Here is a 25,279-nt window from a genome sequence, read left to right on the forward strand (position 1 = left end):
TGGAGCGGGAAAAAGAGACCTACAAGTTATATTGGAAATTAGCTGACCACAGAGGCACATTCTAGCAGATCTACCCCACAGTCTGAGGGAAGTGGGCAAGTCAGGATTAGTTACACAGCGAGGACGTAGAGTGTAATTAGGAACTTTCTTCCAATCACTTTGCCTGAATACTCCTTCCTCATCTTTACACCAGATTACCTAGTCACTCCACCTTTCCAGCTGTCGTCCTCTTTATTCCAGCTCTGCACTGCCATTCCTCTCTAACATCCTCCGGTGGCTTCACAGAATTCTGAGATGGCCAGCTTCCATGCCAGCTTCCAGGCCAGCAGAAAGGGAAACAAAGGGATCAGACACACAGATTTCTGTGTGCTTCTGTGCTGTGTGCTTGTTGTGGCAGGGGAGGGAATCACTTGCTTTTTAGCTGTCAGCGATGCCCGGCACAAACCTGCCTGGCCATAAAAATACTCAAGACCAAAAGTGTAAGATCAGGACTCAAATGTTCCCAGTTTTCTTATTAAAGCACCAGCAATACATCCTCAAAAAACAAAGACAAACCAGCAAATCAAACAGATATGTGCATATATACTTACAACACTCAAAGAGACACAAACATGGACCAAATGAAAGCCTTGGGTGTAGCATAACACGGACAAGCCCATTCAGTATCACTGGTGACTGGATACTGTTGTCAGTGTGAAAGTACACAAAAGCAAATATCCTTGCTTCAGAAAACCTTGGTTTCACAGGCAAGATGACTGATTGCCTTCAATGTCTCAAACTGAAACATAATATGAAGCAAACAGAAACGTGAAACTTAAACCTTGTCTGTGAAGGTTCTCAATCATCCAGGTCATCGTAGTCAAAGGAGCTTGCAAAGAAAAGCGTCTGGACTTCTTTAAGTTACTTGAAGACGTTTCACCTCTCATCCGAGAAGCTTCTTCAGTTCTTCACTTCTTCAAACTTAAACCTTGTCCATTTTATTGGTAAAGAAAAGCCATTAATAAAATGACACAAGGGCAATTCATAGAAAGCTGAGTGTTTACAGCAAAAACTTGCCTCCTTACAAACAACATGTGCCACTAGCCATTTCTGCTACATTCTTGCATTTGCCATTTCATGTACAAGTTACAGAAGACTGGTGAAAATGGCCATAATGCACTGTCAGCTGAACATATGGATGGATGGAGTTATTGTTGTTTGACCTCAGGGAAGAAGGAGGGACATGCGGGTCACATTAATGTGGACCAATAATCTCTCCCTGAGTCATTAGGATGATCAATGCCATTCTAATGAGATAACATCTGGAACAAAGGACCCTAATAGCAGACAGCTGCTGGGCAAAGTGAGGTAATTAGGAGAACATTCAGTGATGCTAACTAATGCTGCAGTCATTGTGCCCAGGTTTTGTACCCCACCCTGTTAACATCCAAAAAACAACATGTTGAATATTTCATATCTTCTCTAATAACTAATCACTGCAGAATAATATCAGTGTTAATAAATGAGAGGAAAACTGTGGGAAATGGGAATTAGAAATACCTCAAAATCTTGCCTTGACATGAATGCTTATCGAGCGGCAATAAATTGGTCAATTATGGAGAAAATCTGTTTTGAGGTAACCTTTCAGCTTATTAAATAAGCTATAAATCAATTTCTAGAGCAGAATGAGTGGCTGGCTTTTAATGAGTGGACGTGTCTAATCTTTTTTCTTTGCTTAGTTCTCTCAGACTGTGTGCATGTATAGAGAGGAAAATACTACATGGTGACCTGGTGTAAAGTTAGACTAAAAAACAGTATTTTGTATTGTTCACCACAACTTCAAAGTATAACTTGAAGTAGCACACTGATAATTCAAGTGACTGAATGTAAGTTGCTCAATTAGAGGACAACATTTTTAAAAAAGAGAACAAAAAGTATCCACCTCCAAACACTGGCTAAGCAGGAGCCAATTAGTCTTATGCATAGAAAGAGGAATAATGGAGACTGGCCTCAAAGAGAAACCTTATTATTAGTCCATGCAACGTGTCCGTACACACCGTTGGCGATCACGAATAAATATAATTACTATGAACAAAGAAAACTGTGTAGTCTAACATAGGGTGAAATGATACTCCAATGTTGGGCTCCAAAGCACTAATTACATAAAATAAAATAAAAATCTTGTAATACATGAATGTCTATGTACAGATATACATGCATATATTGAATGTGCATGTATATTCCACACTATGTGATGTTGCTGGATATTCAAATGCTAGAAAGCTTCCACTGCACCCTGCTGATAAAACTGTACTGCACCAAAATTTGATTTGTACCAATACTTTGGGAATGACAGTGTTTTAATAGGAGTTGTATATCCTGAGTTGCTTGTGATAGTGACGCTGTGTGTGTGTGTGTGTGTTGCTTCCAGTCCCTGCTACTACAGTGGGAATGCCACTGCTGCAACTTTCATAGCAACTAAACAATGAACATTGCCACAAATAATGTCGCCGTGTTCTTCCTGACTGTTGAGCGCACAGCTAACTTGGAAAATGACAGAAATGTGGACCAGTTTAAAGGATTCAAAGGTTAACATATGTGGCACATAACACAGCATCCTGCTGATTATCTCAAATACAATTATGATTTAGTTGGTGACAAACGTTTTTTTTTCTCCATTAGGAATTTTTAACGAAATTAGGAACAATGAAAGCCTTTTTATTTATCTTTATCACTTTATGTGCATTAACAGTGTGGCAAACAACGCAGACTGGGCATGGTAACTTAATCTCAAGAACACAAGTTTTAAATGTTAAAAAAAATATTATTTTGTATTGGAAATGGTAATTTTGCGATATCAACTGGTAATATCTAGTTGTAAATATAAAGGTAACTATTAATCTAAGCCTAAACTCTGAAATTGAGATTACTGTATAGTAAACAGCACTGTAATCTTAATCTAATTTACAATAGTTCAGTTATCAATGTTCTGGTGCTAATTCACTGCTAAAAACTACAGCTATAAGAACTAGGGCTGGGCCATATCATACCGTTCACGGTAATACCGGTGTAATGTTGGGCAACGATGGGAAAATGAAATATCGCGATAGAATATGGGTAAAACGCGCATACGCAGTGCCTTTGTTTACATACACATGCACATGGCGGCGATGCAGAATGAGAAGGGCGAAAGCAGATCGTTGAATGAAACAGATGAACCAGAACTGGTTTGTAAAAATGCTGCAGCTTCACTGGTGTGGAACTGGTTTAGCTTTCGTCCGTCAGATACACAACAAAGCACTATTTTTGGTAGCGCATGCTAGCGGGCCGTCGTTATTACCGTGTTGTTTGGAAAATACGGCGCACTTAAAATCAATCTTTTGATTTTTCTGAAAGTCGACAGAGCCCCTTATAATCCCGTGTGCCTTATGTATGAACTCTGGTTGTGTTTACTGACCTGGAAACGATTTTATGTGCACGGCGCTCGAAAATCTGTCAAATGTTTCAGTACGACTTTGCTAAGCTACGAAGCCGCACCGCTTGATGGATTGTCGGAGCATTACGGCTATCGTAGGCGGAGCCTCGCGGAGTGATACGTACTGTGCTTCAACATAATGTTACCGTATTGTGTGTGTATAACCTCTTTTTAAGTTTTGTGGCTATTATACATGGTTGTGCTGAGGATATTTTGGCCAATTAACACTGGAAATGCCTTTTGGTTAAACTGTCAGCGAGGAATTTGCATTTGCACTGTTAGTTTAGTTTTCAGTTTTCAGTTTATTTGTCATATGCAAGTTAGCACAGGGTCAACATTGCAATGAAATGTGTTTGACGAGCAGCAGTTCACGCAGCAGCATGATACAGTAGAAGAAAATATAATAAAAAAATAGAAAAATAGTAAGGAGCAAAAATTAGAGAGACGTGGTAAAAGAGAAAAGATGACTAAATATATATGTATCTATAAATATAAATATATGTACACTAGTGATTAAATAAGAAAATCTTGACAAGAAATATGACGGGAGGGCAGATGGGATATTGCACAGGAATGAGCAGCAGAAAATTACAGTATTACACTTTTAAATATAAATACATTTATAAATACATACATGTTACATTTTTATATAACTTTAATGCACATATAAAAACAGCTGCTTGTTTAAGTGAAAATACATTGATGGGTTTTTTTTGCACTAATAAAGTTGAGGAGTTGTAAAGTATTTTGTCTGGTGTCAATTATATCGTCAGTTATATCGTTATCGCACATTTTCAAATGTATATCATGATAAATATTTTTGGTCATATCGCCCTGCTCTAATAAGAACATAAATGACCATTTTAATAACCCTGTCATATATAAGATTCAAACTTACCTGAGCATATTTTCTTGTTCTGCAGTCATATTAGATGGCAGTTCTTTTTAAGTTCCATGTTTAGCCTTTTACTATTTTTGCCATCATATCATTTAAATAATAAAAAACTGTTAAATGTAATAAACCTCCCCAAAGAAGAAAAAATATGCAGTGAGTGAAAGGCTAAGTATTATTTATTCAGTTTTTTCCTCTCCTAATTCAAACACTTCATTGGCTTGTATAATTTTCAAATAATTAAAGAAAATGTAATTCAACTAAATAAATAAAAAAATGAATCTTCTTTGCACTCATTCCTTTACTTCTGCTTCAAATGTAAACTCGTCCTGTATATGGAACACATACTGTATGCAGCAGAAAGTTACATTAATATGGATAGTTAGGGAAATATGAAGAAACACCATCATGGCTTGAGTGCAGTCAACACTGCAACAACACTATTCCTCTGAGAGCACGACAGCAGTGGTGAAAAAGCTCCCAACTAACAGTAATTGGTTTTAAAATAATAGAATTCATTACAGTTACGGCGCTTGTTCAGAAATGCAAACAGGAGAAGAAAAAACATTCACTAGAGACTTGGGCTGAACTGCTTCGCTAAAAACCATGGGGAGATGAAAGGCATAATTCAAATGACAATTTTAGAACCTTTAGTTCATTTATATCAGAAGCTCAGAAGATGTTGCTGGGATAATAACATCATGATTTTTTCTGTTCTTTTGTTCTAGTTGCAGGGCTTGGAAGAACTTTTTCCCTCTCAATTTCATTCTTTTGTGGTGGCAAATGTCTCCTCCTCACACAGAGACATGTGAGGTGACACACAAACAATCTAGCAAACAACACCCGTCGCCAGCAGAGACAGCCATCTGAAAGCTAACATGGGAAATCTTGACAGGGAAGAAGAAAAGCACCTCACACATGACACTGAATTTGCTGCTTGTCTTATTAAATGACTGTGTAATTATACACATCAGGGGTCTGCATTGTAAGGTCCTATGTTTTTATTACATCCAGCTGCAGACTTTGTTTGACTCAAGGCCTGCATCTCAGGTATGACGAAAGCATTCACCCAATCAGCTTTGAAAGAAAGATCATTTTTCTCAAGACCACTCAGGATATAAAGAGACAGGTCAGCCATCTCAGCATGATTGGATGCCACCTCATGCTGCGTCTATAGCCAACATCAAGGACATCACTATTACAAACGCTATACATCTGCCATCAAATCAGCCTCAGGCCAATATCAAGTAATTGGCTCCATTCTAAGGAAGAGCTTGATACATCCTGTCTACCAACTGATATAGTCAAACATATATGTGAATAAATACATTTTTTGCTCCATTTACTTATATTTATTTGGCACAATACCTGTGAGAAAAAACAAGATCACCATATGGCTGTGCATTAAAAATGGATGCCTTATGTTAGCGAGGGCACCTGAGATGAATGATAATATGGGGAAAAAAATGATGAGTTGAAGAGCAAAGCTGTTTCTTTAGCTGCGCTCGATCAACAATCTTTATCCTGAAAAAACCTCTCCTGTAACTGAAAGTCACGCCTGACCAAGACCATGCTCCAGCAGAACACATGTTGCCACGAATGTGTCTTTTCAAGAGCACTGGTTGTCAATAAGCAAATATGGCTCACATGGAAAGATATGGTCAGAAGGTTTGATGTTCGTATCTCTGAGGAAAAGCAACTGCATAGAATACACAAAAAGAGGGAGACATTGATATGGTGTCAGTGTACAGGCATAAAGCATAAAGGGATGTATACAGACAACCAGGAGGAAGGACAGAGACATCGATGGTGTTGTTCCGTAAACATAGCTGACGTCTCATTGTTAAGAGACTAAATCTGTTTTTAGCGTTGGACTGATCATTCGTAGCATATGGGAAGTCAATAGAATGGGTCTTGTTAATGGCAGGCAAGGGAACACATAATTCCTTACAGGCCCAGATTATGCAAGTGAAAAATCAAAAGGAAAAAAAAAACGAGTGTACCCAATAGAGTTTGGCGCTCTTCCACCATGTAAGAGGCAGTCTCACTTTTGTATTAGGTTGAAGGAAAAATAACAATAAATGAATAAATGAATCAAGCCTCCTTTCCATCTCTAGAGTTGTAAGGGAAAGTTGTTCTTTAGAGAAGACAGACCTGCCTGAGTCCTATTGAGCCATTTCACATGTATTCTTCCTTTTAAAGATCAGATGTCTAACAAATGGCATTAGTGGCACACATAGCCGTGTGTTGCATGGGCGGCAAGAAACCCATTAGGTCAATTCCATAGCAACAATGTGGCTTTTGAGCCCCTGTGGTGCAACAATGTATTGGTCGATTCAATGGGTACCCACTGCCACCAAGTGCTAGCCTTCAGTACTGCATTAGTGGCTGGAGAACTGCAGCTGTTGCCATGTCTATCTGAGCAGAGACAGACCACGATCGTCCACGATGAGCTACTGTACTTGACTAAGATCCAATGTTATCAACACTGTTGTGAGGCACCCAAAACCCAATCTCAATACTAATATTTGTCTTCAATACATAAAGTTAGGCTGTGCACAATTAAAGCACACAAAGATGTCCCCGTGCAATTCACAAAAAACTGTGACCAGTTTGGCATTTTAACACAAGCAGAGAGCAGCCAGCATGCATGAATGCGAGGTGCTGCCAACTCACTCAGGATAAGACTCGCATTCTCTGGGACAGCTGAACTACGCTTTACCAACCAAGCCTAAAGTACATCATGGCAACCTGAGTGTTTCTATCTAGTGCATGACCAGTAGGGCTGCTCAAATACTGCAAGAATCATAATCCAAATTATGCCGGTGAACAATGAGATCACAATTACTTGACACGATTATTCACTGACTTTTTTTTTCTTTTTTTTTCATCATGCATTTTACAGTTGTTAAAATTCTGTTGTTGCTAGTGTTCCTTGTGGACCACCCTAAAATCAAAGGTTAATAACTGAATAGATTTTAGCTTTTTTCTTCATTTAAAGACCAGAATGCTCTGTATTTAACACAAAACAGGAGCTTTGTGGCAAAAGAGAATGGAGCGCAATTATTGTTTTATCTCAATTATCTCATTTTCATAATTGTTTGAAGCAAAAAAAAAAATGTAATGGGATTAATTGCACAGTCCTAATTACTAGTTAATGTATTCTCATTTGTTCATTCATTTATTCTTCCATCCATTTACTAACTAGTGAGCGGCAAGCCAACTAGCCACATGATGCCAATAAACAGCGAAAAAGTGATATAGCTTGAAGGTTTCCAGTTTAAAACTATGACCCATCTCTCCAGAGCACCCTTCAAAAAGAAACTGCAAGCTAGACAATAACACAGCAAGTGATCTGGCCTTGATCATGTCACCAATCATTACGGCAGAGAGCTGTCTAGGGAATCAGGGGAAACCTGGCTGTTGATGAGGCGATTATATGGCTTTACTCTTGTGCGTCCAAGTATGACAGCGCTATGAAAGCATTGCGGCTGATAGGCAGAGACTATACCTTGTTAGCACGCTGTTGTGCTGAGTGGACTAGTTGACTGAGCAGTAGGGCACTCCCACAGGTCCTGGTGGGCTTACTGCAAGAATAGTGAGGGATTATAAAAAAGGCCGTCAATGTGACTCTCACCAAACCCAACATCTGCAACAACTTTGTCAATTTGTCAACAGCTACCTTTTCTTCCTACCTGTCCTTCAACTACCAAGGTACAAAACAGAGATATTACAGATCAGCGGGGTCAATGCACTTCTTACATTGGAATGCAAGTGAGTGTGAAGTCTGCATTTGGAATGACTACAAATGCACAAAAAGAGAGCCTGGCAAGGTTATGAACAGGAGTGCTTTCTCACATCGCCCAATGCAAGCATTCTCCATGCAAATCTTGACATATTCAGACAGAGCCCACATTTCACAGAGATCACATCTAGAAAAAGAAGCCGACCGCATCAACCAAAGCAAATAACTTACTAAATATACACAGATGTAGAGGGTATCGAAGAGCTAAAGAAGCAAATAAAGAAATCGGGAGTGACTGGAGAAGCAAGCAACCATAAAACATGGGGATACACAGAATTTCACAGCTGTGTGAACAGTTAAAGCAGATGCGATGGGATGTGATGGTGGATGCATACAGAGAGCTGGGTTGTAAAAATATGCTATAAAGTTTATGGAGCCTAATGCGGCCCTGCAGGAGCCTCCTGCCGAGCTGAGCATGCCGACAGTGCTGTTGAGTGTTTGACAGAGCTGTGGGAGAGAGATGTACAACTGAGAGCATAGCCCGTATTCACAAGCTCCATCACTAGTGTGGGATGTGCATACAGTACATAAAATTCACAGATATGCAATCAACAGAACTAAGAATCCTATTTTTTCCTCCCCGCCCTTCTCTAAAATAGCCAGTCTCTCCTGTGCAATATCTAAATCGTCGCTGTAATATGCAAGTGTGCTGAAAATTCATGGAGAAAAACAGTGCTTCTTACTACCAGCACAGAAACACGTTCATGTGGACACACCAACACAAATACAGGGAGACTATAAAGCACTGCCATAGTCACTGTTCAATTCAATATCAGCATACTGTGACCACTTCAGCCTTTCATGTTCCCTTCAAAATAACGAGATTCAGCTCGCCTCTTCTGATTGAAGAGGAATGATTGTTTCTTCCTTTGAAAAGACATATGTTGTATAGAAAAGATGTGTGAGGGGAGAAATAAGGAAGGAGAGAAGCTTGCAGAAAAGGCAGAAAAAACCCATAAAAACTCAAGCACAAAAAATAAAAAGAGGACAAATGCTGATGGAAAGTAACCTCTTTTTCTCATCCCCCGTGGGAGCTGTTGTTGACTTAATCCTTCCCACACAACCCAGCCTCTGTCACAGCTAAAACCTTGCTTCTTCCACAGCCAGCAAAGGTCAATCCAACCATAAATGCCTGAAGACAAGTCATTCGGCAAAAAAACAACATTAGCTGGTAGGAAAAGTTCAACATGACATGACAACTGTGATAGCTATTACATATTTACAATGTTATTAAGTTATCCATAAAAGTATTTCTAAAGTACCGTGTTGAACCCTCATATCTTCCTAGAAGAGCCTCAGTGTGCCATGATGCTCATTCTGTGAGTTTTTCCTCAAAAAATGTTCTCCTACTTGGTGTTCGAAAGCACTCTCTGACATAAAAGTCCATCTGTCTCCCACAGGTGTTAATTTAGGTTGAGATTTGGTGACTACAAAGGCTGTAGCATGTGATTAATTTTTATACTCATCAAACCATTCAGTGACCTCTGATCGCCATTGGCTGGAGGCATTCTGGAGAGGACCATTCCCATCAGAATTGTAAAGTTTTATCATTAGACAAAGGTGATTGCTCAGAAAAGCTTTGTATCGATTTGCAGTGACCCTTCTGTCTGAGGGGACGAATGGACCCAAACCATACCACTAAAATGTCTAGAGCAGCATGAACGAGCCACTGTTGTAAGGCATTGTGGCAAATGTAGCATGTTCTGCCTAATAACTGCCAAGGGTATAATAGTAACCGGACTGTTTTTACAAAACAAGAAAAAACTGATAATGAGTAAGATGAAGACAATAATGAGCTTATAAATGAACAAATCTGACATTAAAAGGTGGTTAGTCTACCAAACCTGGATACGCTACAAAGCTACGACATAACAAATGAACTGGTAAACAAAGAAGCACAATTCTCATGGACAAAAAAAAACATTTGAACAATGACAAGAGAGCCCTTTATGCCTCCACAACAAGTCAAGAAAGGATGTACATGTTTCCTTGTCAATGATCAAAAGAGGACTTCACCACCATAACATCACAGGATTCACCACACAAAATGCTTTCAAACACAAAAAAATATCAAAAACACACAAAAAGAGACTGATACAGTTTTAGATCTGGTTGTAGATCTAAGGACGAATGAAAAAGATATCAACCTGAATCAAAAGGATGGAAAGAGGAACGTTTGTAGATGCAAATGATACAATCGATGAGTTCACAAAGGAAGAAAGGCACATGCCTATAAAACTGTTTATGACAAAAGGGTTCCCTTTGACCTGCAAATGGAGCAGAAAGGAGGAACCTGGATTTGTCAGGTTGATGTCCAGGTTATTCAGAGAGATTCAATTCCAGTGTGGGCTCGTTTCCCTCAACTGCATTAGTACAGCTTGACTTTGTAGGTGTGACGGGGTTTTCCTACATAAAGAATGCTTCTCTCCATCATCTCAAACTCGTGGGCCATAGTCAAATGCAGAAATTATGCACAGAACAGTAAGGCATGACTAGTTATCCAGATATTTACATCTGAGCCCCAAATGATAACCATTGGGTTTTCAAACTGTAGTCTACATGTTAGCGCCCTAACACATCCCAGTGAAGGATTCTGGGAGTAGAATTTTCCTCTAATTTGAGTCATTAAAGCAACAAATGTTCAGTATTTATTAACAATGATAGCAAAGCATATTTAAAGATATCCTATGTGAAAGTATTTTGTCAAATAAATATTTCCTAATCTCACTCTCAGGCAACTTTTTATGTCAATCAGAAGAACTCTAAAATTTGCTTTCAGCCAATCAAAGAAACATCTTATTGAAACGGTCCCCTCCAGAGCATGTTTCCTTGATCTTAATTTAAAATAGAATCTATGTTGAACACTGGCTCAGGGCATGGGAGGCACACGCTATTGATTAATTTTTCATTCCTGTTCTTTTAAAGAACCAAGGACATGTGCCACATCAAATCTGCTCAACCCTCAGCACCCAGTTTAATAGCTTGCTTGAAACAAAAAGTCTTTTGAGGTATGTGGTTTTAAAAGGTAAGCAGGGAGGGAGGGTGCCTTGATTTCCTTTCAGGCTCACCATATTTCTTTTACTTTTTCCTTTTTTTAGGGTCCTTCACAAGCACTCCTGGCACTGTGAACGAACACTTGATTGGAGTTAAAGAGGAGCCAGATGTATGCCTCATATCCTTGCAACTCTCTTTCTATGTCCCTTGTTTCCCATCTGGATGCTTTGCGATTCTCTATCCTAACGATAACTATTTGCTAACAGATTGTCCAAAAATCCTTGGCACTAACACAGAAGATTAGGAGCACAGGTAATTCACCTGAGATACATATAATATCAACCAATAAAACAAAAGAAATGTATATCAACATCCTTCATTTCAGTGCTAAAGGGTAAGTGCATTTCTCTTGCCTTTCTCTCTAAAAAAAGAAATTTAGGGGTTTTGACTGCTGATCATAAAAAGTTATGTCCAAATTTTGCATATTGACTGAATGCTCTGAATGTGAATTTTTACCTAAGGTATTGATTAACTTTTAACAGTAACTAATAAATTAGTGAGGAAAAATGCATCTTTAGAAAATAATGATTTAAAAAATACATCAATATAATACCTCAGGTGGATTGCAAATGAAACTATCTCAAAAATGAGGAAAATATCAAGGTTTAGTGCTTTTGCAATGCTGTGCGTGATAGACACACAAACATCTTTTCATTTAAATGTTGAATATACAGCCACATTTGAACAGATTAATGAAAACGACCTTGTAGTTGAACTAAGTTATACTCCATGACATTAGGATGTGAGATTTTTCTAATGTATTCCTATCCTCCTATAGCATACACAATCACATAACTGCATACATCCGCACAACTCTGCACACAAGAAAATAAAGTTGATGTTAAAGACATCTTTAGCTACACTGAAATTAAAATGCCAACATTCCAATGCAGCAGAAAAAAGAAGACAGTTTATGAAGTTCATCAGCTATAGTGAAGCCGATACAGCCTCTTCTGACTTTTTTTCTCAGGTTGTCTGATGCATTTTAGGATCTCTGGTCCAACCCACACACTGAAAACACACACAACCACACCAGCCATCACCACCTGACATCTCAGAACTGACCACGATGTTACCATGGAAATAAGCAGTCATCTGTCCAGTCATACAGATATTGATCACCTCCCTGTGGTCTAGAGATTGCAGTTTCTTTTTTTCTTTTGCCTGCATCACACAACCTCTCACAATCAAAGGCTTTCACGTTAACACTGCAGTAGACATTGATGTATTGTTACAATGTGGCCCTTGACTTGTGACGTAAATCAGGCCAAGTTTTACAAAGCCTGACGTTATAAAGCCATTGTAGTGGGTACAGGGAACTGCAGCGCACTGCGTAAAACATGCAGTTACTTATATGTATATGTTATATACAATGAATCTTAACATCAAGGGTAAAGACCACAAACTTGATGACACAGGGGCAGAATAAGGGCATTAATAGTGAATCCACACATTAAGAGCATATGCGGCTTTGCAATGTTGTACAGTTTAACAATGGTCAAAGTGGATTACAGGTAATTCCCACAGTCTCTGTATTCCTAACTCATTCTCCATGAGGAGAGTGCCAGGGAGGTTTCATGCCTTAGACAGAGAAGTTACAGTTGTATTTTCCCTGCAGACAATCCTAACCAACACTTCCCTTACAGCACATAAGAGAGCACTCTGTCCAACCGACACACGCAGACAGCATGAAAATGGGAATCTGCCAGCAAAGCAGGGAGTTGTACTGTAGGCCATCATCGGCTAAATGCTCTCCATCTGCACCCCACTAGCTTTCAGTTGGGCTTTCAAGAATGACAGTTTATACCTGCCTGTATGTTAGCCATATCTATGGGCTACTGGTAGAGGGATGGCACAGAGGTTACAAATGCATCAGTATTAGGGCTGCCACAATTATTTTGATAGTCGACTAGTCACCGATTATTTTTGCGATTAGTCGACAAATCAGATCATCATCCATTGGACGTAAAACGTACAGCTTATTGCACCAGCATGCATCCGCTAACTAGCATTAGCTTACAGCTTTAAGTGTTTAAGGTATGTGCTAACTAAAAATAAAGACAAGATGATAGTTTATTAAACTTTTAATGAATTTTGCAGATTGTCTCGGTGGAGTTTAATAAACTCAGGCATCTGCTCCTTGCCATCTAAAATATAACAGGTAGTGAAGGGAGTCTGGTGTTTTACACCGGCTCCAGTGAGCCTTCAACCCTCCAGCTATCGAGCGGGTGGGTAACAGACGACTCCGAAAACGTTGGGGCACTTTTAAAAATATGTGATGTCTTGATAAACCGAGCAGATATTTGAAGTTTATACAGCTATATTCGCCGAGAAAATATGTTAAAAGTTTATTTTGTGACCCAGAAAGAGTAATATTAAAACTAAGTAGCTGCCGCCATTGTTGGAAACTGGAATAGGCTGAGCCGAGCTATGAATTCTGGGATAGGTTGGGCCACGAAGGATACATCCGACTCATCCTTCAAATTCGGGGAAAAGGAGGACACATTTGGAGGAATCTTTGAATCTGGAAAGCCTTCATCGCGTCGCTGTAACGTAATCGGCCTATAAATGCGGCCTCCGAAGGATGCAGCCCGTAAATTTGGACACAGCTACAATACTGGAGACTGCTTCTTCTTCTTGGTTTAACGGCAGCTGGCATCTTTGTACATGCAGTGCTGCCACCTTCTGTTTCAGTCCGTTATTACACTCTTAAATCATACTATTTATTCCTGCGTCTTTCAGGATCTTACAAAGCCTCAAACGACACGTCGACTATTAAATTTGTCGTCGACGATTTTGATAGTCGACATAATCGTGACTAGTCGACTAATCGTGGCAGCCCTAATCAGTATGCTCTTGAGTTGGAAGCAATGCATTTGATAGGGTGCCTGCATGGTTTGCAGAACTTCTTAATTTAGGTCTCACAATTCAAACTTGTATGATTTTGTCATATTATGCCTAGTGAAAACAAATCGTCCATTGCCGCTGATTGAAAGCTACTCAGTCCAGGTCAATAGGGGCAGAGCTGAAAAACCAGTTCTTCCAACGGAAATAACCAAGCACAAAAGAACAGTTTGACAAAGAAGGAGAAAACTCAATCGATACAAATGGTTCTGTTAAATGCCTTGCAGAGCGAGGTTTGTCTGAGCTCATGAGCAGAGCAGAGGCCAGGTCACACAGTGCTACTTTACTTTGTCTGTGGGTTTCTGTTAAGCTTTACAGTCCTCCTAATCCTCACAAAGCTCTCAAAAGGTAATAAGCCACAGTTTAAAGTGACAATTCAACACTTGCCAAACTATGAACCAGTAGATGTTAAAAAAAAAAACACAAAATAATTTCTTCTTTACAAAAGAGGGATGCCATTTCGTAGGTGAAAATAAGTAATCTGTATATTATAATGTGAACAAATAAATGTGTATTGCCAATACTGTGGGAAATTCCAATAGTATACTTCAAGTAAACTACCTGAAGTAAAATGAAGAAGAAGAATAAGCATTTGTAAGGAACCAGTCGTGTTCCTGTCACATGGGGAGCTGTTGACAGCAAATTTTGATAAACAACCATAAATTTTTCCACTATCCTAATATGGTCGAATATTTCTGCTTTAGGCAGAAAAATATTGCAGTGCACTGTGGGTCAGTGTGTGTCTGTGTACAGTATTTATGAGTGTGTGCAAAGTCCTTTTAAGTGTTATACTGTATATTTTTAATGTGGATCCAAAGTGTGGTACATGTGCACCTAAGAAAGATCCTCCGTTTGATCTCAAAAAGAAACGCGAATCCCTTTGGGGTTGTGTCAGGAAGAACATCTGTCAAATTAAACATGTTCAATTGAATTTTATTTATGTAGCGCCAAATAACAGCAAGGCGACGTGTAGAGCTACCCCCTGTGGTGGGGGGTAGTCAGAGAAGCTTTACTGTATATTCTCTATGTGCATTGTATCTCACAGACAAAATGTGTGTGAATGTGAGAGTGAATGAATAGTGGTATTGTAAAGCGCTTCGAGGGGTCCCGAAAAGCGCTATATAAATGCGATCCATTATTATTATTATTATCATTAAAATGATTTTGATAAACAGATTAGATTGAAGATTATGAGAACTTGTGTAAAAGCTATCCTTCTTTGTGGATATTAAAGTATTGAAATGCTAATAGAAGTTACACTGCAATCAATTTCAAAGAGAAACAGCAAAAACCAACAAAAGGTGTCCTGACTCACTTTCAGGCTGTATAATTTCAAGATTTCTCATTTTAAAGTGCTAAAAATTTGCATGCAGGAAAAGTGTTGACAGTTTATAGCCTTTTCAAATTAAAGCCCATTAGTAATATCACAGGTGAAAATGAAAAGAAAATGAAATGACCCTCACTTGCACAGTTCAGAATGCGCTCCTCAACATCCTTCCAAAACGAGATAAAATGATGTGTAATGTGTATTTGTGAGCTTAGGGAGTGAATAAAGACAGATACACAGAAGTACGAAGATTCACAAGCTAAATAAATAATGGGCTACTTACCGCAACTTTGCTCCCAGTTATCTGCATGCAGCGATCAGCGGAGGAGGTTAATGTGCAAAAAGACACAAACAGCACAATCATTAGTAAGGCCAGAGAATTCTCTCCATTACACGTTGAAGCATTAGCGTAACTTATGGGACATCACAAAAATTCTTCACACAATTAAAGCACACACTATACACTTACAATTGAAAAAAGCCAACAAGAGAACATTCAAAACTGTCGTCACATGCTGAAGATAATGTCTGCGTTTGGCAGCTGCAGTGTTACCAATTATTTTGAATATGAATATTTGCTCGGCATATGAAAACACGCCGAAGTAAAAGTTGCGGCAACAAAAGCGGAAGTCATGTTTAGTCATGCCATCTTCCACACAAGGTATTAATTAAATGATTAAGGGGATAAAATATGATTGCCCTTGTGACTGCCTGATTGAATGAGTGGTACAGAACAGAACAGTGGCTAGTGTGGGCAAAGAGGCTCTGTGGACTGAAATCAATCTGCTGCCATTAACGTTGGGCTTCAGGTGTCAAATTTGCGTGGCGGAGCTACCTTGAACCCATGCCGTCAGCACGATTCTTGAAGTTTAACCTTGTTATTTGTCAATAGTGGCAGGTAACGGAAGTGATTTTCATTACTGCAACTGTGGGGCTTGTTTCACAGTAGGAGTGTGTCTGTCAGCAGAGTAAATGTATTCTAATCTGTGGTTGAGCTCTTCTTTCTCTGCCGTATGCTTCTGAAGAAATGCATTTTGATTGCAGGAAGTTACAGGACACACTAGGGTACCCCGTCTCTCTAGTATGCAGAGAGGGGAAGTACAAAACCTACCTTTTTGTTTCATTTACTGTCACGCACAAACTCTCTAGATGTGTGGCCATATGATGCTTGATTCCCCTCTCCATCACTCCATCACATAAAGCGTCTTCTACACGTCATCACCTGATCGCAGAAATACTACTTGTATTCACACTCTAACTACATTTTCCTTGCTTTCCTGCGAATGCAGCATATCACTATTTAAGACGGTGCATTACCTGAATCCTGCAGATTAGACTCCTTGAAATGAGTCACATTGATGTAACTCAGAGCTCAGATATTTTGCGTGGATATTGATGCCAACCAGATCAAATACGTATTTTTAATATTATTTCATAGCAGCTTGACCAAAATAGCAGACACTATCTTTAGTGTGTTCAGATAATAGTCAGAGAGGAGCTTAAGGGGGAACGGCACAGTTTCACTAACGAGTTTTTGGTTTGGGTGCAATGTAACACCTTTTTCTGAAACAAGGACAAGTTTTCTCATTTTACTACCTTTTGAGTTCTGATGCTTAGCAGGAGAAGTCAATAGGCACACGTATAAAGTCAATAGGTGCAAGTATACAGATTTTTTTATTCAGAACAAATACAATTATGTCTACTCTTTTTTTTCTTTTTTCCAAATAATTACGTAAACACTTATCAGGCTAACAATAAAGTGCTTGAATGACCTCAGCAAATCCAGGTCCCACTCAGAGAAGAAGGTGGCACATTGGTTGCATCAAACAAACCAATATTTGAATAAAACTTCGTTAATTACACTAGAACGTCCCCCTGTTAAGACCCTGCCATAACACCTTTGCTGGATGAGATAGAGCAAGTCTGGAATTATACACTGAAATATTCACTGCTGGTAGTCAAAACTAAATCTCAGAGAAATTCTAATAGTATCAATTGTTTAGATTAGTTTGGCACACATGTAAAGGGAAGAAAGCACAGGAAAATAAGATGAGAAAGAAGTGCAGCTGTTCATGCAAAGCTGATGGACAATGATGTCAGTAGACACACTCGTGCAAGAGCAGCGTTGGATTCCACTGAAACACAGCTCATATTCAAATGAACAGGGTTAATGTGGAATTCTCCTGTGAAAAGACATCCCGTTTGTGTTGGGGGTAATTTGCTAGACCCCTGCTGAGGCACCCTGGTATACTATGGGAAGTGTTCTCAAACTTTCCTGGCAACAGACCAGGAGAGAGGTGGCAATTCACAGGAGAGAGAAGAAGAAAAGCTTTAACTTCCCTTTGAAAGACATATTTTACAAGAGAAAACAAAGTAAGAATTAGTCTTTTCCCATTTTATGTCATTTTCGAGCCAAACAGCAGTTGGATGTGGTATGTCAGTAAGCATGAAAGGTGAATATACTGTACATACAAGAAAGGAGCACCCCGTGAGAGAAACCTGAAGCACTTAAAGCTATTGAACTCCAGGAATACTGCCTATTCCTGAACACTAAGGCACATGTTCAATTGAGCAAGTCTGCAGAGACAGACAAGAAAAGGGTTACACAATACAAGGGGGATATTTCTTGTTCTGCCACCATTTACTGATTTAAACTTCTAGTTCCAAATCTACGTTCTCTGCAACTGCATTAAGTTGAGAAAGAAAGAGGTGAATTAAAGTGTCTACACACAAATTTGACTACATATGAGTGTGGAAGAAATGGTCCTGGTTGTCCCCCTTATATTTCAATGACTGAAATGAAAGGTAAGTGCAAATCAGACACCTATTAAATAGCGTGTGGAGTAAAAAAAAAAGAAAAAGACAAACAAAGCATGTTTGTAGCCGTTTGACACCAACAAAAACCACAACCTCCCAATGCAGCATACATCTTTGCTAGATGAGCAAAATGACATTAGCATTGAATGCACAACAGCAAGACAGAGAATCCAGACAGACAGACATCAAAATGCACTCCTACATTCAATCACCACTCACATGCGTATTAGCACCCATATGCAGCATTAGCTCCCAATAATGTCCAACCTTTAATTTACAGACATATAGGCTCATTCGTGCAGACTGAGTGGAAAAAAATGATGGTGATTTTGAAGTCTAAATTATAAAAGGTCTCAAAAATTTAAACCCTCTTCACACTTGTAAGGCAACTGCTGACAAACTACACTGCAGCAATGAGTGACTGGGTTACCACAACCCACATCACACAGTCCAACAGCAAAGGAACACTACAAGGCGGTTTGAGGAAGCTTTACTGTTACATACATTTGTAAATATTTAAATAAAGTAACATTAAGAAATATCTTTTTTCATCTATCAGGACGTAAAAGAAAGTGAGGCAATTAATTGTATAAATACACTTTATTGAAAACAGGAGAACATCCTGATGCACTGAAAACTAATCTTAAAGAATAGTCTTATTTTAGTCAAAATTATTCATTACATAAAATAAGACACAATAGTACACTTTCAGTAAGCTAAGAATTGTTAAGACAGTGATTTGAAACTAGAAAAACTAGAATTTTCCTGTTCATGGCAGATTTTTTACTTAAATACAAATATTTGCTTACATAAGTGAAATCTTGGAAAGGAAAATCTCAGTTTTTTAGTTTCAATTTGTTTTGAAAAGTTCCTTAGCTATGTGTTGCTGTATGATGTTCTTATTTTAGTGTATGAATATTTGACTAAAATAAAACAAATTACTTGTAAATTTGAAGTTTTTGCAGGTGCAAATTATCATTGCCATTTTTTGTTCTTGTTTTGTTTGTGTCTTATATTTTTTTAATCTAAATAAGATTTCTTTGATATTCTGATTAAAACATTGAAATAAAAGTCTTCCTGTCTCTCTCATACTGTAGTTACAGGAATAATTGTTGTGTATCACGTTGCTAACTGCAGCGAATTGGCAGCCGTGTCACATTACTATTGCAATCATATGTAAAGAAATGGCAAACTATTAAGTTGAAGCACATTATCTTTATGTATTATTGGTATGTAATGGTGTTTGGATATATAGCTGTCCTGTATTATAGTGTGACTGCATGTGCACTTGCATGAATCAGCACGCACACAATCACCACTGACATTCAACCATCCCCTTTCTTCAGACCTATTAAATGTGATAGCAGGGTGCTGACAGACATCCCATTTTGTCCTCTGTCCTTTGACTACATGGATTACGTTATTCATTTGAATAAAATATCAGTGCTCACAAAGCATAATGGGCCCTGTGTGGAATTCAATCATCTCGGATAATCATCATTATCAATAATGCCAGTTAATTACCATAACAATGAGGCAGGTAATAAATGATGATGTCAAGAAGGAGCTACCAGGTTCAGGAAACAAAGAGGACAGAAATCACTTTTTCTTCTTCTTCTTCTTCTTCAGAAGTGATCTGAATTTTACAGCACGAGGCTGGCCATAACTTCAATAGACAATACAAGAATTTATCATACATTCATGGATCGCTGCCAAAACTGTTATTGCTTAAAATGATTAAGCATCGCCTCTCCACCAAATTACTCCAACACAAAACAGGCAAAATCATTTTAATTAATTTTATATCTAATCTCATTTTAAAACAACTGAGAGTCAACAGACCAACAAAATAATTCTGCTAAGCATCCATAGCATGCAAAACTAAATGGTAAAGCATGCTATGGTGCAGTGTAAAGAATTATCACAGGTTTACTGGTCAGACATTTGTCCTATTTCACTCCTGTGTTTGATTGCAGTGCCTCTCGTCTTTATAAACAAATAATGCAGCAAGAAGACACCACCAAAAATTCACATGCAATTATACACCTGGACAACCAACCGTTTTCATGCAAGCATGTGACTGGACCATCCACCTATGATTGAGTAAGTGAGGGATTGCCTTAAATCTGGAAGATTTTGGCACAACAAGAGGAGAAGTAAGGGATATAGATCAAAACTGCAATCAAAGGCGTGGATTTCAAGCATGAGGTGTGAAGAAAGGCAGCAAAAGTGAGCGTGTGCAAGAGCAGATGACAAAGCAAGCAAAAAGCATCATGTTGTCATTCTAGAGAGGAGTGTTAAGTGTCGTGACATTGCAGCCCACCAGTTACAACTGTACAATATATCTTAGCTTATAAAGACATAAGTCTGAAATGCATTCTCTCACTTACAGATTTGGCCGTGGCTGAGATGTACTGGACCACCATCTCGCGTTTGGTGCTCAGGTCCTTTTCTCGCAGCGGCGCTTTGCGATCCTCATTCAGGTTCATGTCCTCCTACACAACAAGAAAGGCAAAATGTTAACAATGAAGCTCTGTGATACTCAACAGTTTTAAGTAAAAACAGATTTTACAAAAATACTTGACATTTGAACTTGAATTTAATAAAACATTTCAAATCAACTGCATTTCACAACCTCAAACTTGTTACAAGGTTATTTACAGCACAATGGTTTCACTAACAAGAAGAAGCTTTTTCAACAAACACACAATTATTGTTCCATTTCCACTAAAATCCTTTAATAGAAAATCCTGTTTCCATGGCTGAAAAAAGTTTGCTGTCTGTTTCTTTATTAAAGTCACGTGGCTCCGCAGCAGAAAATAATGGCAATAATAATTAGTCCTTGAAACGAAAGTAGCAAGGCTGCAGCAATAAAAACTGTACACCCCAACTCAGAACAGGAGAACAAAATCAAACACACTGCTTCTATTGAGGCCATGCAATCACATCAGATAGGCTGGATAGGCAGTATCTGTGTGTTATTGGGAGTATTATCTTCATGCTACTTTAATTCTGCATCACAAAAGAGGTCTTTCATGTGAGAGACATCAGGGATAGAGCGAAGGCTGGACAGAGCACTAAAAGCTAGGGAATGACATGATGATTAGAATGGAGGGGGATGTTTATCAGAAGCACTCTCTCACAAAGAGATGGGTAGAATGAACAGAGTGAAAAAACATCCTCCTCGGGGTTTTAGAACGGCGAACCTAAAGGTGTGGAGGCATGCTGCCCTCTGCTGGGAAGCAGAGAAAATCATTTGTCTTTTAGTACACGTTGATCTGTTCTGACAGTGATTTCCTTTCATGCAGTTAAGTGTAAAATTCAGCTAGAGAAAAAAACGAAGCGCGTGAGTTGAAAGTAAGAACACTGTTTGAATGTCTTACCACAAATAACCTGATTCACAAGGTTTTTCTTCATTTGTTAGCGAAGCATGGGCAGGAATTCCATCCAGGGGCACGGTGACCTGAATTCCTTCAAGCATATTTCCTCTAGTAAATACCCTTTGAGCTAGAAAAATCATTAATATCTATGGGAGATAGAGGAGGGGAGAAAGTGCAGCTGAAACTTTTACAATTGGCAGGTTTTTTTCACTGAAGGAAACCAGCAGGTTTTTCAATTAATCTCTGAACCCTGCTAATTTATCTGCTTAATTGGCATTCAATAAAGGAGGCAAAATGTGATGGGGTGAGTACATTATGGGAGGGGTAGGAGCAGTGGGCCTGCGGGACGCTTGTCAGGGGGCAAACTCGAGGAATGAGCCCTCATGTTTCGCCTCCAAAATGATTAATGCTCTATTATTAATTATACCCTCACAGGCTACATAAAAAGGAGTCTCAAGATATCATGCCTATGCTGCTGATGTGACTGAAATGAGGAGATCTGAGCTTGTATAAATGACGGCGAAGTTACGGGGACAAAGATTCCTCGTTTGTCTCACACTGGTCTGGCAAAATCGACTAAGAATGTATTTCTACAGTAGCCAGGCAATAAAAACACAGCAGACTTTCTGCTGATTGCTTCGTCCTAAATACAGTTGAAGCAATCAACGAGTTTTCATACGTATTGTGCAAAGCTCTTGACTAGCCAGTAACCTAAATCCAACTGAGCAGGTGTTTGACTCACTAAAGACCAGTCCCCAAACAAGCAATAACTGAAGATGGCTGCACCACAGGCCTGGCAGCACCTCACCAGGGAAGATACCAAGCATCTGCTAAAGTCTGTGGATGGTAAATTTCAGGTATTCATTAACTGCGACAGATTTTCATCAAATTATTGCATAGTTTAAGGTTATGATTTGACCTATAAAATGAGTTTGCCCTTGTATTAAAAAGGCGTAAAAGAAATTACTGCATGGATCATATAATGTGGACGTAAGCGCCCTAATATTAAAATCTTGAGCACAATGCAAACCGTTAAGACACTCACTGCTGTGTTTAGTTTCTAAAATATATATAAAATAATACAAGATGGCCTTAAAATTCCAAAATCCTGTGGTGTGGTAAGCCTAAAACAGAGCAAAACCAGGGCACTACAGGCTTTGTATCATTGAAAGGGAAAATTAATGGGAGCCATCAAATGCATCTCAGGCAGAAAACAGTATGGAGTGCTCACCCTATGGGGAAAACTGGATCTAAGAAAAGTAGAAGTATAAAATGTTTTGCTTCAACTGTGACAAATCAATTATTTTGTCCACTAGCCTCAAGTCTGATCCATGAGTGTGTAAGGGCACATGCAGTAATTCTCCTGTGGGCTGGTTTTAATGTCCTGGTGCAGAGTGGAACTGCTGAGGGATCACATAGGAGCTTATTACGAGGAGTGTTCATCCTGACAAGGCTCACAGAGAGGCACATAAAACCCCAAACTAGCCACAGCAGCACTGCAATGTCACATTCTTCTTTCACTGCTCCTCTGTCTTTGCGCGCACCTCAATACCGTTCCCCTGCTCGAAAAAGATATTCTCTAAAGAGCGGAAACAGAGACAAATTGGCACAGAAATCAAATCAGTCGAATCAATCAAGTATGGATGTCATGCTCTTGCAGGTTTTCATGCTGGCAGCCAAGTAAAACCATCATCTGGGCAATAATGCCACGACTGCTAATGGCAACTTGGGAGGAGAGTGCCAATATGCAGCAGCCATATTCACACCATCAGGCAGACGGTCTAAATTGAGGAGATGAGTTCATGCGTTTGACCTCACAAAACACCACGCCTATGCTAGTGTACAGTCATAACTCTACACATTAAAAAAAGGACTGTGGTTATCGTGATACCTCGAGGTTTAGTAAAAATCTTCAACAGAACAGTCAATTCTTTTTATATGTTGTTTTTGTGCTATTAGTGAAGTCGACTACAGCATTATAGCTGCGTTTCTAGTGAGACGCAAATACATGAAATTCCAGCAACTGATTTATGTCTACGCATTTTGATGAGATCCTGTGAATTCAAGCTGTGCACATCTTAGGAAATTCCGTGACAAAACGCATGGAGACATACAAACACAATGCCCTCCTAAGGCAGCGCTGAAAGTAAATGTTTTTCCATGCATTTTAATTTTCCCCCTGTACTTTTACAAATATACTCCTGCTCTTAATGGTTGGTTTCAAAAATTCTAGAAAGAGTTCATTTGGCTTTCCTGGCCACTGACTGAGTGTTTCTTCCTATATTTTGACAAACCCTTTTGATGACCTTTCAGTAATAGGCTACGTGCTATTTAAGCTTTGAGATACACGGCACAATGTGTAACCACTTTGCAGCGGAAAAAAGTATTTTCACTTTCCTGCTAGTCATTAACGCACAGTAGGGGGTCTCACTAATATGCCATGGGTCAGCCCTTTATTTGAAGCCAGCTAGACATCAAGACTGCAACATGTAGGACCATAATAACAATCAATTACAGAATGGGTGTAGAGACAAAGAAGACAGAGAGCAACTGGAATGTGTGTTGAACAGATAGATGTTGAAGAGAAGCTACTATCATCAAAAGAAACTACACACCACAGTTCTGTGTTTACTAGGTTTGACCAGAAAAGTTTACTGTCTATGAGTGTAAATAGCGCTTGCTTAAAAAGTACATAAGTAAATAACCCTTTTTTAAATTTTAATTTCATTACTGTAATTATACTTCCCAACCCAAAGTGTCAAGGCCTGTCAAATGTCAGACCAACAAACATGCCTTCTGTGTCATCTGTCACTGAGCAAATTGAAGCCTGGGTTTAATGTCACGCCGCTGTGAGCACAAACATAGTAATTGAGAGGTGAACTGAGTGACAGGGATGAGCACCCAGGCAAGAAAACACTGAGCACTCGCCTGATGAAAACCAGGAGCACTGGTCGTATTTCTCTGGCCCTGGCAATAAAGACCATTGTATGAGAAAAAAGGAAAGGCAGCCACCGTACCACACACACACATACACACTCAGAGACATTATCCACAATAGTACACACAACCTATGCAATGAAGCCAGAGTAATTCAGCTCCTCACTTCAAAGAGATGGGCTGAAAGCTTTTTGTAAGATTTCAATCCTGCAGTACATAAGGCCAAAAATGCATTTCAATGGAGAAAATCACAAGTGTGACAGAGCTTTGACCCCACGGATGAGTGCGAAGTGAATTTCAAAGTTTGGTACTTCTCACACTGGCCTAAGGAATACGTAGGTGGAGACCGGCCTCACAAAAGGTTAACATCTGAATATAAAACATTTACATTTTCTATAAATCTCAGGTCATTTTGGTTCAGTTAAAAGGTAATATTGGTTCCATAATCTTTTATATCAACAAATCCAATGAAAACACAGAAACCACAATGAACTAATACTGAGAAGTGGCCGAAGTCTGTGTTTAACGTTGTTATCCATAAATAATTCTAAAGACAAAGTACAGAGTAGTTCCTAGATGTCAGAGAGACATGCAGTTCTGCTTATAGGGCTGCCACAAACGATTATTTTGATAGTCGACTAGTCACCGATTATTTTTGCGATTAGTCGACTAATCACATCATCATCCATTGGATGTAAAAGTACAGCTT

At 39.0% G+C, this 25,279-nt stretch overlaps 1 protein-coding gene across 4 annotated transcripts in view; it reads right to left on the reverse strand.

The window, feature by feature from the left end:
• The window catches only part of diaph2 (diaphanous-related formin 2), a 356,357-nt gene that overhangs the window by 311,830 nt on the left and 19,248 nt on the right, over positions 1 to 25,279 (reverse strand). For all 4 annotated transcript variants that reach the window (XM_026146176.1, XM_026146184.1, XM_026146200.1 and 1 more), the window contains exons 5-6: positions 20,644 to 20,748; positions 15,720 to 15,740 (exon numbers count right to left, since the gene is read on the reverse strand). In XM_026146176.1, coding sequence (XP_026001961.1) covers positions 15,720 to 15,740; positions 20,644 to 20,748 — 126 coding nt within the window. The remainder of the gene's footprint in view (positions 1 to 15,719; positions 15,741 to 20,643; positions 20,749 to 25,279) is intronic.

Source organism: Astatotilapia calliptera, chromosome 2 (genome assembly GCF_900246225.1).
Source record: "Astatotilapia calliptera chromosome 2, fAstCal1.2, whole genome shotgun sequence".
NCBI lineage: Eukaryota > Metazoa > Chordata > Actinopteri > Cichliformes > Cichlidae > Astatotilapia > Astatotilapia calliptera.